At 42.9% G+C, this 17,350-nt stretch overlaps 1 protein-coding gene across 1 annotated transcript; it reads right to left on the bottom strand.

Annotated features, from left to right (window-relative positions):
- Positions 1-12,903: 12,903 nt before the first annotated feature.
- Positions 12,904-15,368, bottom strand: LOC120437784 (nuclear factor 7, brain-like). The gene is made up of 2 exons (XM_039608339.1): positions 15,245-15,368; positions 12,904-15,143 (listed from the first exon to the last, which is right to left on the bottom strand). The coding sequence occupies exon 2, from the start codon at positions 15,124-15,126 to the stop codon at positions 13,708-13,710; it is 1,419 nt and encodes a 472-aa protein (XP_039464273.1). The 5' UTR covers positions 15,127-15,143; positions 15,245-15,368; the 3' UTR covers positions 12,904-13,707.
- Between the last annotated feature and the right edge of the window lie 1,982 nt (positions 15,369-17,350).

Genomic DNA, 17,350 nt, shown 5'->3' on the forward strand with positions numbered 1-17,350 from the left:
ACAACTGGGTTCGTCAGGCACTCTTTTCAGCTGAAGTCGTTATTATTATATTTCCATGCTTTCATCTGTCATTTCTCGTCGGTGACTCGCACATTTTGACTCTCCTTTTTGTCCCTCCCTCTGCTCACACACACACACACACACACACACATACACACCGGGAGGGGCAGTCCAAGACATTCTCCCAGCAGCACAGAATACACCTCCCATAAAGATGTTTTTTTTTCTTTTTAAATATCATATTGCGTTCATATTAGATCCATTATTTTATTTTATTTTTTATGCAATATGCGGGCGCAAGTAGCGATGACGTGGGCCGTGTTTCAAACTCCTACGTAAGCATGCAACGTGATCATGGCGTAACAGGCAGTTGGTCCAGATGTATGAAAGGGTTTGTGTGTAAATTGAAGCAGGTGCTTCCGAATCTTTAAAAGTAACAAAGGTTTGTACGTGTCACATTACGTTTATGGATCGTATTGTACACATTTGTACACATTTGCCCCTGGAAGTCAGGGGCACAGCAAGTCATCCTTTTCCCCTACAAAAACAAACCCTGCACCCATTGAAGTTTTCCATGGCAACTCATTCTAGTTTTGACAGATTGTACTGGTGACTGGTGGGTAGATTGGCACTGAGAAGGAGTTCTATGGTGCAGTCGTGGAATGGTGGAAGTGACAGGGCTTTACTGTTATTGAAAACCTCTTGGATGGAGGTCATGATAAATAGCAGCCACCCCTGAACCCTGAACCAAGAACAGATGATGAAGAAAAGCAGTGTCTCTCTATGGTTACCGTTAGCACTGGCCAGAAAAGGGCAATCTAGCGGCAGGAGAGGTATATTTAACTCACTAGCCAGATACAAATCAAGGGGTTATGTTCACAGCATGAATCAACAAGAGCCTGAAATAAGTGAGTGACCTGGTTGACAATTAATGACACCGAGAGAAGAAGACAGGGCTTGTGAATCACATGAGAACATACACAGCAAAATCGCCAGTGTCAAATTGACACTGTGAGTGTTAAATTTAACACTAGAAAAGTGTCTATATGTGTCCACTCTTTTGAGTGTTAAATTAACACTTTTCTAAGTGTTATATTTTTAACAATGAGCTAGTGTTATTTTAACACTGCACAGAGTTAAAGTTTAACACTGAGTAACACTGACCAGTGTAAAAAATATTCTACACTGGTGTTAAGTGTTAAAAAATTAACACTGAATAGTGTTGGTAGTACTTTACACTAGCCCTGGTGTTTAAAAATTCAACACTGAATAGTGTTAATTTTCTAACACTAACACTAGTGTCAGTCAAATCATTAATACCACCAGATTACAATAAACTCCCATTAATCTCTGATATCTCTACTGCTACAATTAACCCCTAACATCTACCCATTACAAAGAAATACAAGACATTAACGTTCCAAAATACTTTGTATTCTGATACACCACAAGTAAACAAGTTATACAAAATTACAGTATGGGACAATGTAAATTTTGTCATCAGTGCCATTTGAAAATTGCCTATCATAAGGTCTGTAGTACACCAGATCATCTACAGAGATCAGTGCAAAGACATCTAATCCATCCTCAATAACAAATGCATTTAAGTGATCATTGAAATATACTGTTGAGACCTTACAAGTTAAAAGATAAGCATTGCAATCTCTAACAATTATATTGACAATCTTACTGAACAAAGGCATCTCATTTTCAACACCAGAACAAACATACATCCCAACTTGATATTCTGTACCATAGCTTTTGACCCAGGAAGTTGTAGAAACACTAGAAGAAACGTCAAACACTTTATTCAGTGCTTCACTGCCTTTTAAACTGCTGGCCAAGACTTCATTAATGGAGCCAAACTGTAATCTTTTAAATAAAAATTTTCAAAATGAAAGGCTAATTGATTCTGATGTTTTTTTTTACTAGTGTTTTTGTGATATTTTTAAAGTTCTTTACAGATCTTTTGAAGAACTTGTGCTTTGCTTCAAATCTCATGCACCACATATGTATGAGTGGCCCAATTTTTCTAATGCAGCGTGGGTAATGGATCATTAGGTGGTGCTTTGGAATCAAATTCCATTCTGGAAAGAGAGATTTGAAAGCCTTGTGATGATCGGCAATCAGATGTTTCAAATAGCAAGTCATGCCGTGAGTTATAATGGGTGAAAAAACAATGTTCACAATTTGAACTAACAAAAGTAGCAAGTTCCAATGGCCATTATTTCTGCAAACGATATCTCCAAAAATCAATGGGCTATTCCGCAAAAGACACCATGACTGCACAGCATTAAGCCCAAGATCTTTGCTGTTGTCATCCAGTTTTAGCCCACCTGGCCTGTTCCTTCTCTGTGCATATCCATAGTTAAAGCTTATAATTCTCTGTGGCAATGAATTCAAGGATATCAAAGAGGTCTTAATCAAGTACTGAAACACAAGCTTTAACTCATACTGCACCACTCCCTCTAGTAGATCATGCATAATGTCTACAGCATAGTTGTCTGAAATATGGAACAGCCGAAGTGAATTGAGTAGACAATTTCTTTTTACACCAAATGTTGAGGCCAAAGCAGGATTTTGTTGGATGGCACCACAGTGTTTGTAATGAAGTTCTTTGGAACGCAGTGTTAAGCCTACATGATCTTCACTAAAAACTGACTGCAACTCTGTCTTATCAGTTAAACAAAATCTACAACAATAGTTTGCACTAAATGATTCAACAAAACCAAAAATGCTATGTAAAGCCAAGTTGTCACCTGTAATCTGAAAAAGTGAACCTCTCACAGGTGTGGCTGAAAAGGGCACTTGCATTCCTTCAGTCTCTAAAATCTTTAGATCATCAACAAGTGGCTTTAGGATAGGATCAAACCCATATTTTTTTAAGTCTTCTGAATGAAAAAGGGCTACAAGATGAATGTTCATCAACACAGAATTTAACTTTGGTGGCAAATTTCTCAAAACAAAATAAATACAACCAAGTTTGTGCACTCCCTTTTTTGAGCCTAAAGGATTAGCAGTTTCAAAATCGTCATAGTAGAGCTGGATCTGGAGAGCATGTTCTTGTTGTGAGAATAAACTGTGTTTTTTGAAGTAGGAGCCGTCATTTAAATCTCTGTAAAATCCCTCCATGTTTGGTTTTGTTTTTTGGAAACTGCTACAAAGTTCACTGTTTCGAAACATAGATGAAAGGGATCCCATGATAGGAACGTACATGAATTTATCATTGACAGGAACTTGCCTGTATGTCCCTGTTGTTCTATCTTTGCGTACATCAAAACGTACACCAAGAACATGCTCTATGGGTTCAACTATTTTCCATTTTTGCTCAAAATGTCTTATCCTTTTAGATTCTGTGTTAAGACATGAAAATGGATTTTCAAGCTGATCAAAGCAATCCTCAACTTTTTCTAAGGTTTCTCTTGATGTATCAGTTGACAAACAGTCAACAACAGATTGTTTTGCATGTGCATGAATGTCATTAACCAGTTCCTCCAATGAACCAACTAAACACTGCACAGTACTTTCAGGAACTCCCGATGATTGTACTTGAGCAATAACAGAGCTGCACATGTTCAGTATTTGCCTTTTTTCAACTGGAACCTGTGTAGTAATTGTCATGGGATGAGCCACATTTGCAGGCTGTGAAACAGAGGTTCCATCGTTAGGTACAGGCTCAAAATTATTGATGACCTCAGAGTGAACACAGTCTCCATGTGCTCGGAGTAAGTGCCGCTTGTAACCAGAGTACGTGCGAAAGATAAATGAACATCCAGGCTCTCCACAGGTCAAACGTAAAAACCTTCCTGGGTACAAACCATGCTGGAACTTCAAATGTCTAAATAACACTGAGCAACTTGTGTGGTGTATCTTGCAAATGTAACAGATGAACATTTCCAGTCAAAGTGCTGAATAGTGGATATCTTTAAACTGTACAATGAAGACTTCCTCTTGTTTCCCTGACCCGAGGACTCTCCTTCACGCTGCCAACATCAATGCCATACATGGTGGTCTGGATGAATGTGTAGAAGTTGTCCAATGCCTTGTCAAAGGACACGGCAAATACAAAATGTGCCTTGAAAAGTTTTGCCTTGTCAAAACCTGCAACTCCCATCTGTGTCACACAGGGAATGACCTTTTGATCTAGGACAATGTAGAAACTCTGGATGATGTTCTTTCTTTCTCCAACACACAGGACGAATGGCTGAGTGGGGCCAGCCTTAAGAAAAGCCTCCGTGCTACCTCCCACCTGAGGGAGAGAAAGAAACCAAGTGATTCACATTAAACAAAATTGGTAATCTGATGTTGAGGCATAGCTGCCTGAAATTATGACAATATTAAAATGTTTTACTCTGCGCGCACAATTATTTTTGTTTCAATGTGTACATTTAGTTTTAATAGAAACAATAACATGTCAGTCCTGCAACACCAAGCCTGTCTGGGATAGATACATCTGCTGCACGTTGGATCACCTTGCCATCTTAAAATATCAGCCCTTGATAACTTGCATCTGTTCTCATCAAAAGAGAAATATACAATTCTAAAAATCATACCTTGATGAATTTCGTTAGGTGGTGAGCAGCATCGAATGTGCTAATCTTTGAGGACTTCCCTCCCTAAGATGTTGGAGATAACAAGTGAAGCAGCAAAAGTTGGCAGCCGCCTCACAGTCCCAAACTACAGAATAGGAATTAAGATCATCACAATTACTGTCATTTAAAGGACCACAGCAGTCATTTTTTCCACGTTATGTAATACCATGATGACATTTTAGACACCCGATAATTTTTCAAATAAGGCAGTTTTCCAGTGCCTTGGTATAAAAATTCATTTCTAGAGACTTAAAACTTATGTACTTCACCACATCTAGATACCTGGTTTGCACTTAATATTTTTTTTTTTTCAGCTGGACCACTACTGCTACTCTGGGCTGTGTTACAGAAGAGCTGCTGCTTTGCCCTTCCCCTTTTTTCACTTCGTTTGTTCTGCTTTGCTTGTGGTTAAGGGAGTGCCCAACTCTATATTGTGCTGGGCACTAGTTAGCATTAATCTTTGTTTATTACTCGGGTTTTAAGTTCCCTTGAAAAATAATGTTGTTAATGTTAATTTGTTAATGTGTTTTGAATGCATGGAGTTTTTCATTTTATAGCACAATCCACAATACTGGTAGATTGAATAGATAGTTTGTTTGCTTTAAACTGCAGATTCGGTTCATTCTTTTGTTTTGGACATTTTGTTTCTGTATGATTTGTAAATTCTTATTTTTGTGTCGCAGCACTGGAAGGAGGTCATTTTGAAGCTGCATATCACCGGTGTGTTTCTACAGTAACTACAGAGGGTGAAGAGGACGACTCTTTTCATGTTTTGGATATATTCAAAACTTTTGTTTCTCTTATTCAGAAGCTGAAAGCCTAAAGTGGGCGTGACTGGGTGGTGCTGTCAGGTTTTTCCTTGAAACAGTAAAGCTTTTGAGTTTGCAGTCACCACACCACCACCCTAGTGTGCATGCATCATGATTGCTTTCCCTTTTTACTCTCTCATCATCACTTCCTTGCTTTGCCACACATACACACATGTTAAATGGGAATTATATACTTTTTGATCTAGAGGCATTGAGTGAGAGAACTCCCGACCCAACCCGTCCAAAATTTTAAATCAAATCAAATCAAATACAGAAATATTAAAATCATTACTCATAGATTAGGAAAGTTGTTCTGTCCACTCATGTCCTCTGACTCTTGCTGGAAGACAGAATCATCCATTTCTGTGCTCTCTGGCTGCTGTAACATGTCTCCTCATGTTATAGGTGAACTCTCCTATGTCTCTTTCACTCTCACTCATGTGTTTGCACCAGGGTTTTAATAGTTTTGCAATTTTCATTAGTCTTTATTTTTATTTCGTTTTGACTTCAGATTTTCAATTTTATATTAGTTTTAATTAGTTTTTACCAATTGTTTGCTAGTTTAGTTTAGTTTTTAGTTTTTTGAAAATCCTTAGTTTCAGTTTAGTTTTGATTAGTTTCAGTTATAGTTTTAGTTGTGTTTGCAATAAAGTGTAACAAAATCCCAGTTTCATCATATCAGTCATTCTCTTCTGCTTATCCTTGGGTATGTTGCTATTCCAGCTACCATACCCTGCACCCTGGACAGGTCGCCTGTCTGTCGCAGGGCTAACACGCAGAGACAGACAACTCACATTCCCACCTATGGGTTCTTTAAATAAATAAATAAAGGCAGATGAACAACCATTGATACCAGGCAACTATAAAATGTATATCTTGGCCCCAATGAGACTATTAACTCCTGCAGCACCGGGTGTTAAGACAATTGACTCACACAGTTATGTAGATATCCCAGTCCTGTTGTCTCGGGATGCATCACGCTGCCTTGCCTGGGGTTAGCTTCTGTTTCTGGGGATGAGGGTTGAGAATTCTCCCTTACCTTCTCAAGGTAAGCTAGGTTAGCCTTCTTGTGTGAGCTTTTCAAGTGCACTTTAAGGTTTGTGGGATTTTTCTCACTTTAGAAATGTCCCTTATAATTTGTCTTTTTCCACTACAAGACACTTGCTTTATCCAAAACACAGTCATATTCAAAGTAATCCCAAATTGGACTCTGGCGCTTTCTCCAGACTTTTCCTGACATGATTCTGCGCGTGGACGGAGCAGCAACACAGACGACTCGACTAACGTACTGCCACCTGCTGGCATAATGAGACACAGCAAGAAAAAAACCTGGAAACTAAACTTCTTTTTCACCCTTGACTATTGTATGACACGCACACATCAACGAAAACTAAACACATTTTTGCTATAAATTCAGTTAATTTTAGTTAGTTTTGTGAACACTCATTACAGTTTTAGTTAGTTTTCCTTTTTTTGTTTTATTTTTATTTCCGTTAACGAAAATGTTTTTTCACTTCTAGTTTTCATTATTTCGTTAGTTTTCGTTAACGATAATAACCTTGGTTTGCACAGCTGTGGACATCAGCTACCTTCATCTGTTCGGTGCCACATAGCGTCAAAATGAGTGGATGGTGTTACATTAAAGTAGTAAAACATTGCACTCTCTTTAAAGCAATAAAAACAATGAAAAATGAATAATGAGCACTACAAAATATAATATGAATAGAGGTGTTATGATCATAGTGAACAGGTCAGTATGTGAAGGTCAGAGAAGCCGAAACTAAATGCTCTGTCGCCCACGTTGTGTCATGGTCCTGGGTCAGTGACGCATTGCTTTCAGTTTATTGTTATTATTTTCTAGTTTCTTCTGATTTTGTATTAGTTCTCAGGGTTTGATTCTGGTGTTCAGTGGTTTATTACTCCAACCTGTATTCTCCCCCTCATGCTCTGTTCGTATCCCTGAGTTTGTGTTTGTAAAACAGTTTGTGAGTTTCCTGTTTTACTTTGAAGCTAGCTGCTGCTGAGCGTTGTCTCCACCTCCAACCAAAACTTAATCTACACGGTTAACAAAGGTCTGAGCTTTATCCTGTGTACCATTCTGGCTTGAACTACCATTATTCTCCTGACAGGAAGTGCACTCACTCATCTCATCACACCTGTTAGTCGATGTTATATGTTATATATATTTTTTAGATTCCTGAACCCCTTCACCTTGTCTCAGTGACCTTCATGATGTAGTCACCTGAAATGGTTTTCCCTACACAGGTGGGCCTTGTCAGGCTTTATTTGTGGAATTTCTTGCCTTCTTAATGGGGTTGGAACCATGAGTTGTATTGCGCAGAAGTCAGGTTGGTACACAGCTAACAGGCCTATTTGAGAAGTCTTAGGATTCATATTATTGCAAGAACCAATCAGCTAAGTAAAGAGATAATAATGCGTATGTGATAGTCCCCGTAGGGAAATTGCTCCTCTGCATTTAACCCATTCACCTAGTGAAGCAGTGGGCAGCCACCAATGCAGCGCCCGGGGAGCAGTGTGTAGGGATGGTACCTTGCTCAGGGGTACCTCAGGGTAGCCGTTCAGTAGAGTTGAACCCATAACCTTCCAATCATGAGGCAGCTGCTCTACCTATTGAGCTATCCCTGCCCCAAGAGAGAGAGAAACTACAGTCCATCATTACTTTAAGAACTGAAGGTCAGTCAGTCCGGAAAATTGTTGAAACTTTGAATGTGTCTCCAAATGCAGTCACAAAAACCATGCTACCAAGTGCTACCACAAAAACTGGCTCACATGAGGACCGCCCCAGGAAAGAAAGACCAAGAGTCAACTCTGCTGCTGAGGATAAATTCAACCAAGTCACCAGGCTCAGAAATCACAAGGTAAGAGCACCTCTGATTAGAGCCCAGGTAAATGGCACACAGAGTTCCAGTAGCAGACACATCTCTACATCAATTGTTCAGAGGAGACTCTGTGAATCAGGCCTTTATGGTCAAACAGCTGCTAAGAAACGACTACTAAGGAAAAGCAACAAGCAGACGCAGAGCTCTAGACTAACTTTTTTCCATGGTTGCACTGGTGCACCTAACTTTTTTTCTTAGGCGCACCATCACAAAAGTTAGGCGCACTCAAACTTTTCAACCACATCACTTAACACCAAAGTTTCACATGTGCACTTTTTTGGGGGGGGTGGGGGTTGTTTAGGCCAAGAAACGCAAGGAATGGACGCTAGACCAGTGGAAATCTGTATTTTTAGCTGATTAGTCCAAATTTGAGATCTTTGGTTCTCCCTGCCGCGTCTTTGGGTCGACACAGAAAAGGTGGACAGATGACCTCTACATGCATGGTTCCCACTGTGAAGCATAGAGGAGGAGGTGTGATGGTGTGGAGGTGCTTTGCTGGTGACACTGTTGGGGATTGTGATTGATATTTCTTTATTTTATGTATTGATAACATGTTTTAGTAATGTCACTTTTGTGTCATAATAATAATAATGATAACAATAATGATGGATTGCATTTATATAGCGCTTTTCGAGACCCTCAAAGCGCTTTACATATACACATACATACATAAAGGATAGCACCACAAATGTGTGCTATACACACACACACAGAAATAGTGGGGCATTGTAACTTCATGGGAGATGTTAAACAGATAGTGAGACTTATTGTCCAGATGGCCTGACCTCCACAGTCACCTGACCTAAATCCAGTTGAGATGTTTTGGGATGTGATGGACCGCAGAGTGAAGGCAAAAGGGCCAACAAGTGCTCAGCGTCTCTGGGATCTCCTTCAAGACTTTTGGAAAACTATTTCAGGTCATGACCTCATGTTTGTGGCTAATAATGTCAGGGTTCCTGGGTCGGTGACCCACTGTTTTCAGTTCTGTTCATGTTCAGTTTAGTTTGCCACACTAATGTTCCCACTTCCTGTTTTTTCCCATGTCAACTTGTGTCATTAGTCAGATTATGTTCAGCCCTGTACTCACCCGTTTCCAATCATTGTCATCATTCAACCTGTGTATTTAAGCTCCTCGGTTTCACCAGTTCTTTGTCGTGTCATTGATGTTAATATCGTCTCTCCGCATGTATGTTCAGATCAGTCAGCCAGCCATTCAGTCCTTCAGTCAGTCAGTCGTCCACTCAGTCAGCCATTTCAGTTCATGTTCTGTTCATCCAACCTACCTACAATAAACCCCATTATCCTGCACCGTGAGTCCAGCGTTTGGGTCATCTCTTCCTCGCCTCCACACACGACACTCCTGACAGAATAACACGACCTGCTTTTGACCCAGCGGACTCTGACCTTTTTGAGCGGCAGGAGGCAGCGCTCTCCATTTGGGCGGAGAAGCTTAAGGAGAAACAGCGGCTCTTCGCGGAGCAAGAGCACATCTTCGAGGGCACTCGCCTGGCTCTGGGCGGGCCTCGGAGACACCGCGTTCTCTCACCCGCTGGCCCTGCCTGTCTCCAGCCAGAGGCATCCGCGCCTCCTGGCCCTGCCTGTCTCCAGCCAGAGGCTTCCGCGCCTCCTGGCCCTGCCTGTCTCCAGCCAGAGGCATCCGCGCCTCCTGGCCCTGCCTGTCTCCAGCCAGAGGCTTCCGCGCCTCCTGGCCCTGCCTGTCTCCAGCCAGAGGCTTCCGCGCCTCCTGGCCCTGCCTTTCTCCAGCCAGAGGCTTCCGCGCCTCCTGGCCCTGCCTTTCTCCAGCCAGATGCTTCCGGGCCTCCTGGCCCTGCCTGTCTCCAGCCAGAGGCTTCCGCGCCTCCTGGCCCTGCCTGTCTCCAGCCAGAGGCTTTCGCGCCTCCTGGCCCTGCCTGTCTCCAGCCAGAGGCCTCCGCGCCTCCTGGCCCTGCCTGTCTCCAGCCAGAGGCCTCCGCGCCTCCTGGCCCTGCCTGTCTCCAGCCAGAGGCCTCCGCGCCTCCTGGCCCTGCCTGTCTCCAGCCAGAGGCCTTCGCGCCTCGTGGCCCAGCCTCCGAAGCTGTTGCTCCGTCACCGCCAGCTCCCATGCCGTCGCCTGGTCCAGCCTCGGCTCCAGCTTCCGCTTCGCCTGGTCCAACCTCGGCTCCAGCTTCCGCTTCGCCTGGTCCAGCCTCGGCTTCAGCTTCTGCTTCGCCGGCTTCTGCTTCGCCTGGTCCAGCCTCGGCTCCAGCTCCTGCCTCTGCGTTAGCCTCGCCTGGTCCTGCGGCTGCCACGCCGTCGCCCAAGCCACGTTCTGGACGTTGCCGCCGTCTTCCTCGCGGCCACCCACCGGACCTTCTCAGTGGCCGCCGCCGTCTTCCTCGCGGCCGCCCACCGGACCTTCTCAGTGGCCGCCGCCGTCTTCCTCGCGGCCGCCCACCGGACCTTCTCAGTGGCCGCCGTCGTCTTCCTCGCGGCCGCCCACCGGATCACCTCCAGCGTCACAGCCGGCCACGTGGCCGCCCAACTGAACTGTCTCTGTTTGGACTCCGTCCTGGGCCCCCTCCGCCCGCCCTGTTCTGGTCCTTCTCTCTTTCGGTCGTCGGGTGCCGGCCTTTGAAGGGGGGGGGGTACTGTCAGGGTTCCTGGGTCGGTGACCCAATGTTTTCAGTTCTGTTCATGTTCAGTTTAGTTTGCCACACTAATGTTCCCACTTCCTGTTTTTTCCCATGTCAACTTGTGTCATTAGTCAGATTATGTTCAGCCCTGTACTCACCCGTTTCCAATCATTGTCATCATTCAACCTGTGTATTTAAGCTCCTCGGTTTCACCAGTTCTTTGTCGTGTCATTGATGTTAATGTCGTCTCTCCGCATGTATGTTCAGATCAGTCAGCCAGCCATTCAGTCCTACAGTCAGTCAGTCGTCCACCCAGTCAGCCATTTCAGTTCATGTTCTGTTCATCCAACCTACCGACAATAAACCCCATTATCCTGCACCGTGAGTCCAGCGTTTGGGTCATCTCTTCCTCGCCTCCACACATGACACTCCTGACAAATAAATGGTTTAAATAAGCTGCTGATTCTAAACATTGTCATCAGGTGTCCCTGTGGATTCTCTACAGTGAGTATAAGTAATCTTTTGTACAGCTACATGTGCTGTATCTCTATCTGACACTTTGATGTTCATCTACATTCACACAGGAGTTCTCAGGACAAACAAGCCTGTCTATGTAATGCAGAAGTGTTCCTCAATGGAAACAAACTACAGATAATTGTGCTCAGCCCAAATGGTTTTTCTCATTACAGCAGCTTGATTTTTTAAATATAATCTTGTGATCATATATTATTTGTCCATAATTGTTTACATTGTTTCTTTTCAAACATTTCTTTTATTATTCTCAAAAATACTTTCTGAAGTTGGCAAATAAAAACAGAAGTAATAATGTGGAAAAACACAGCTCTCTCTGATGTATAGTAATCCAGTATTCACAGATATTATCAGAAACACAAATACAGTATTTCAAATATTTAAACTTAAACACAAGAACATCTTCCTGCATTAATCCAGACACAAAACTGCCAAGTTTGAAGCTGGCTCATGTGCACACATGCAGCTTCAGTTCAGAGACAAACAGCAGCCACACAACCGACAGTGTGTGCGTTCATAAGACCAAACCACACACACTCACACCCCACACTCTCGCGCACCCATGGGCCCATTCTTGAAATATAAAGAATGACAACTTTATTCCTGGACTCTGCCTGTTTGTTCCTCTAAGTGTTCTGACCCGACACTCTGAAGCGATTGCTGCCAGCTCAGATTTCCTGAACCCTTCTAAACAATACCTGTTCACTCTACTCTTCCCTCTCTCCACTCCTGCTGAAATCAGTCTTCACACACACGACTCCAGTCGCACCATGATTAGTTCTTAGTTTGTTTAAAAAGATTTAATTTGCTTTGGCAGTTGAAATGAGAAGTTTTGCAACACTGGACTTTTGTGTGAACCGGCAAACTGCTTCACAGAAAAGATGACCCTCATCAGGCCGTACAGCTCATGTACTGTGACAATAACAAAAGATTATTATGGCTATCTTCTCCCAACACCAACGTGGCCGTCTGCTGCGAATCTTACCTGTTCGATCCAAGTCCATTCAGTCCCTCGACCTCCTATCAGTTCCTTTTCCTGAAATAAGAGAAACATGGACACAAAAACACACCCTCTGTAGCCTTAATTGTCGAATGTTATCCTTAGACCCAGTTCAGGACATCTTGTTTGGACTCTGTGACCCAGAGACTTATAAAAAGCCATCACTGGTGTATGTGTAAGCATGCTGCGAAAACTCTCTGCACTCTATGTACCTGCAATATTTCAAATCCAAACAATAACACTGAATTTATGATTTTTCAACCCTCCGGCTGGAAGACACGCTCTGCTTTGATACAAAATAAAGCTCAGATATTTTTCTCTACACTAGTTTATCTCATGACTTTGAATCCCCTTGAAGATACTGACAGTGAAGCACGTACATAATACTCCAGCCTTTCAACTCTGAGCTTATTTAGTTCTATTAACACACTGAAATCTCATTTGTGTCATGAAGAAAGACTTTAATCAAACAGAATTCAAATATCAGAAACATTTCATATATGGAGTTAAACATGAATCATTGTTTCAACAATATATTTATTGTTGTCATAAACAGACATGAAGACAACAACAAACTGCTCCTCCCATTCAACACATGTCAGTCCATATCCCAGCAAACTAAATCATCTCCATTTACAAACATCAAATAGAAACATGAATCACTTGTAATGATTAGAAACTTGATAGAATTTCAAATCTAGTTTGGGGAGTCATTCAGTGAGAAACAGTGAAATGATTTCCATGTGAAAAGGTGGACAGCACTATTAGGGACCAATAAGCCAAGAACACAGAGAAGTAATCTATTAAACAAGTGTGTGTGTGTGTGTGTGTGTGTGTGTGTGTGTGTGTGTGTGTGTGTGTGTGTGTTTAAGAAGAACGCCATTCCCCCCTGTGTGATCGCAACACATGGTTCAGTCCATTTTATTGGCTTCTGCTTTTAAACCAGCTCCACCCTCAACCTCCTCTTTCACTCAAATCGAGAAAGATTGGAGCGGAGGCCAGGGAACTCAAAAAGAACAGAAAAATAATTAATACAGCATGTACCCATATAAAATAACAAACAATCCAAAACAGATTTTATACCACCATTTGTGCTGTAGCTTACTGCTGTCATACATTACAAATAAACTTAAAATTTTGAACTGAATAAGCTATAGTCACAGAAGCTTTAGAGCACAATGTTAAAAAGGACAAAAAGCTAAACAAGAATATCTTTGAAATATTTGGGGTTTTGGTTACATGCAGCACTGACAGGAAAGCACATTAGAAAAAAAACCATCCTGAACTGACCTGCTCCACTAACGCTGACACTGACACCGTCATCGTCACCGGCAACACCTTGACATCATCCCCAGTTTGAATAAATGGAAACATCCTGTGAAAGAAAGTGTGTGTGAAGGTGTGTATGTGTGTGTTAGTATCAGGATCAGAGAACGACAGCTTTCCTCTGTTCCAGTCCAGATTCACTCTGATCCTCTGGAGCTTCTTCTTTACTGAGAGATTATAGAATCCTGCTGATGGTGATCGTGTTGAGTATTTACCTAAACTGAACATTACACCCCAAAATCCAAACTCTGTGTTTCCCTTCCTCCGAATAGACTCTTCTACCACACCAAGCATCCAGCTTGTATTATTTCCAACCTCGACATCCCAGCTGTGAGTCCCTGACTTAAAGCCCTCAGAGCCCAGGACAGAAATGTAATAATCAAACCTCTCTGGATTATCAGGAAGCTGCTGCCTCTCTTCTCCATATCTCACACTGGTCAGATCTTCAGACAGGAAGAGTTCTGGGTGAGCAGTGTTTGGGTCCAGAATGAGAGGGGTGTAGGAGACCATGTCCTTCATTATGTTCCAGATGTTGAAGGTCAGGTTGCCCAGGTGTTTGGCCTGGTCTATCAGAGCTCCTGAGGGCAGCTGTGGATCATCCAGCAGGGGGCAGCGCTGGACTCTTTCCACTGCAGCCTTGAAGTTGTGCAGGAATGAGACATCTTCAGCTCTCAGCTCCTCCTCTGTGGCTCTGACTGTGTCTGAAAGAGGTGCTATCTCTCTGCTCAGAGCCTCCATCTTCTCCTTCATCATCCCACTCTTCTGCTCCTCTTCCTCCCTCAGTGCAGCCAGCCTGGCCTCCTCTTCCTCTGCTAGAAACTGGTGAAGCTTCTTAAACTGCTCCTTAATCTGCCTCTCTGTGTGTCGGGCCTGGACCTTAATGTGTTCTGCTGTTTGATCAAACTTCGCTTGAACTTCTTCACAAACCTTTAACTTCTTCTTTAAGGGCTCCAGAGTTTGATGAAGTTCTTTCTTGTGTTGTTGTGCAACTTCATCGATGGGTCTGAATCTGTGATTGGTGTGTTTTTCTGAGTCTCTGCAGACGAGACACACTGGCTGCTGATGGTCCAGACAGAAGAGTTTGAGTTTCTCAGAGTGCAGACTGCAGAGAGCCTCTGAAGCTCTCTGATCTCTCTCCTGTAAGAACAACTCACACAGGTTCTTCAAAGCTCGGTTTAAAGGTGGATCATAAACTGATATTTCCTTACAAACTGGACACTCGTGTGTTGTTCTCTTTTCCCACCATGTCTTCAGACAGTCTTCACAGAAGCTGTGACTACATGACAGAATAACAGGATCTCTGAAGACCTGCTGACATAACAGACAGCAGAGATCCTCCTCTGATCTGGAAGCCATTGAGTCTGTGAGTGAAGCTGAAAACAGCAGACAAGAAGTACAGTCAGTCCTGGCTCCCCTCCCTCCTCTACTACTTTCACTGAAACTTCCTTTGAGTCGTGTTTTTGCTCAAACTCACATTCAGTGTGTGGAGCGTCAGCAGCTTGAAGCAGCAGTGTTGGAGTTTTCCACTTTTGTCTCCTGTAGCTGGACTCACTCAGAGGAAGCTGCTAGTTTGGTCTGAACTCAGTCTGATTGTCTGTGTGTCTCTCTTTACCGAGAAAGAGGAACAGCTTATTTCCTGGTTTGTCGCAGCACTTGTGTAAGGTCAGAGGCGGAGTCTCATCCACCTCCTCCTGTACATGCTGTTGCGTCATCCTGAACAGTAGTGTATTTTCTTGTCTTAAATAAATAATAACTATGAATCCAAGTTTGTGTGTGTCCTCTGTGCATTCCTGGTGTTATTAGATCGGGGACATTACCACATACAACATGGCTCCCATATCAGTATGCCTGGGAACAACATACTGTTTGCTAGCCTTCAAATGACACTATTTTCAGGAAACTGAGATCAAGTATCATTCATAGACAGTTGACACTAACAGGAAAACCCTACCCTCGAACACCACCAAGTCATTGTTTCAGGTATTCACTGATCACATGAACTTTGTGGACCAACACATCAGGTTTACCAAGGAGAATATGGAAAATATGACAGGTTAGCCTTCCTAAACTGTGAGATTTCCATCACCAATAGGGAACAAAAGTTGTACAGTAAACCAACACATACACTTATCAAACACTGAAGCACAAACTGGATGTCATCAGGACACTCCAACACAGAGTGAACACCATCCCCACAGATATAGCGGCCAGACGCACACACAGTGATATTTGAGAAGTGAAATGAAGTTTATTGGATTTACAGAAAGTGTGCAATAATTATTTAAACAAAATCAAGCAGGTGCATGAATTTGGGCACCACAAAAAAGAAATGAAATCAATATTTAGTAGATCTGCCTTTTGCAGAAATTACAGCCTCTAAACTCTTGCTGTAGGTTCCAATGAGAGTCTGGATTGTGGTTGAAGGTATTTTGGACCTTTCGTCTTTACAAAACATCTCTAGTTCATTCAGGTTTGATGGCTTCCGAGCATGGACAGCTCTCTTTAGCTCACACCACAGATTTTCAATAATATTCAGGTCTGGGGACTGAGATGGCCATTCCAGAACATTGTACTTGTTCCTCTGAATGAATGCCTTAGTGGATTTTGAGCAGTGTTTTGGCTCGTTGTCTTGTTGAAAGATCCAGCCCTGGCGCAGCTTCAGCTTTGTCACTGATTCCTGGACATTGGTCTCCAGAATCTGCTGATACTGAGTGGAATCCATGTGTCCCTCAACTTTGACAAGATTCCCAGTCCCTGTACTGGCCACACAGCCCCACAGCATGAGGGAACCACCACCATATTTTACTGTAGGTAGCAGGTGTTTTTCTTGGAATGCTGTGTTCTTTTTCCTCCATGCATAATGCCCCTTGTTATGCTCAAATAACTCAATTTTAGTTTCATCAGTCCACAGCACCTTATTCCAGAATGAAGCTGGCTTGTCAAAATGTGCTTTAGCAAACCTCAAGCGGCTCTGTTTGTGCTGTGGGCAGAGAAAAGGCTTCCTCTGCATCACTCTCACATACAGCATCTCCTTGTGTAAAATGTGCTGAATGGTTCAATGATGCACAGTGACTCCATCTGCTGCAAGATGATGTTGTAGGTCTTTGGTGCTGGTCTGTGGGTTGACTGACTGTTCTCACCATTCGTCGCTTCTGTCTATCCGAGATTTTTCTTGGTCTGCCACTTCGAGACTTAACTTGAACTGAGCCTATGGTCTTCCATTTTCTCAATATGTTCCTAACTGTGGAAACAGACAGCTTAAATCTGTGAGACAGCTTTCTGTATCCTTCCCCTAAACCATGATGGTGAACAATCTTTGTCTTCAGGTCATTTGAGAGCTGTAAAGCACATTTGGACAAGCCATCCTTTATTAAAGGATGTTTGCTACCGCTCAGTTTGTCTGCAGGCTTTATTGAATAAGATAAGATTGTGGAGGTAAACACAGACGACACGAGAGCTCTCGATTAACACTCCTCGTTTATTACTCATCACCACAGAACTGAACACTTTTCCCTCCAAAACATAAACATGAGAACTGGGTGTGAGTGGAGCCCTCCAGCAGTGGTCCACCACACATGCC

This window comes from Oreochromis aureus, linkage group 3, assembly GCF_013358895.1.
Source record: "Oreochromis aureus strain Israel breed Guangdong linkage group 3, ZZ_aureus, whole genome shotgun sequence".
NCBI lineage: Eukaryota > Metazoa > Chordata > Actinopteri > Cichliformes > Cichlidae > Oreochromis > Oreochromis aureus.

Coding starts and splice junctions, on each gene's coding strand:
- LOC120437784 (XM_039608339.1), bottom strand. CDS start 15,126: ATGGCTTCCAGATCAGAGGAGGATCTCTGCTGTCTGTTATGTCAGCAG.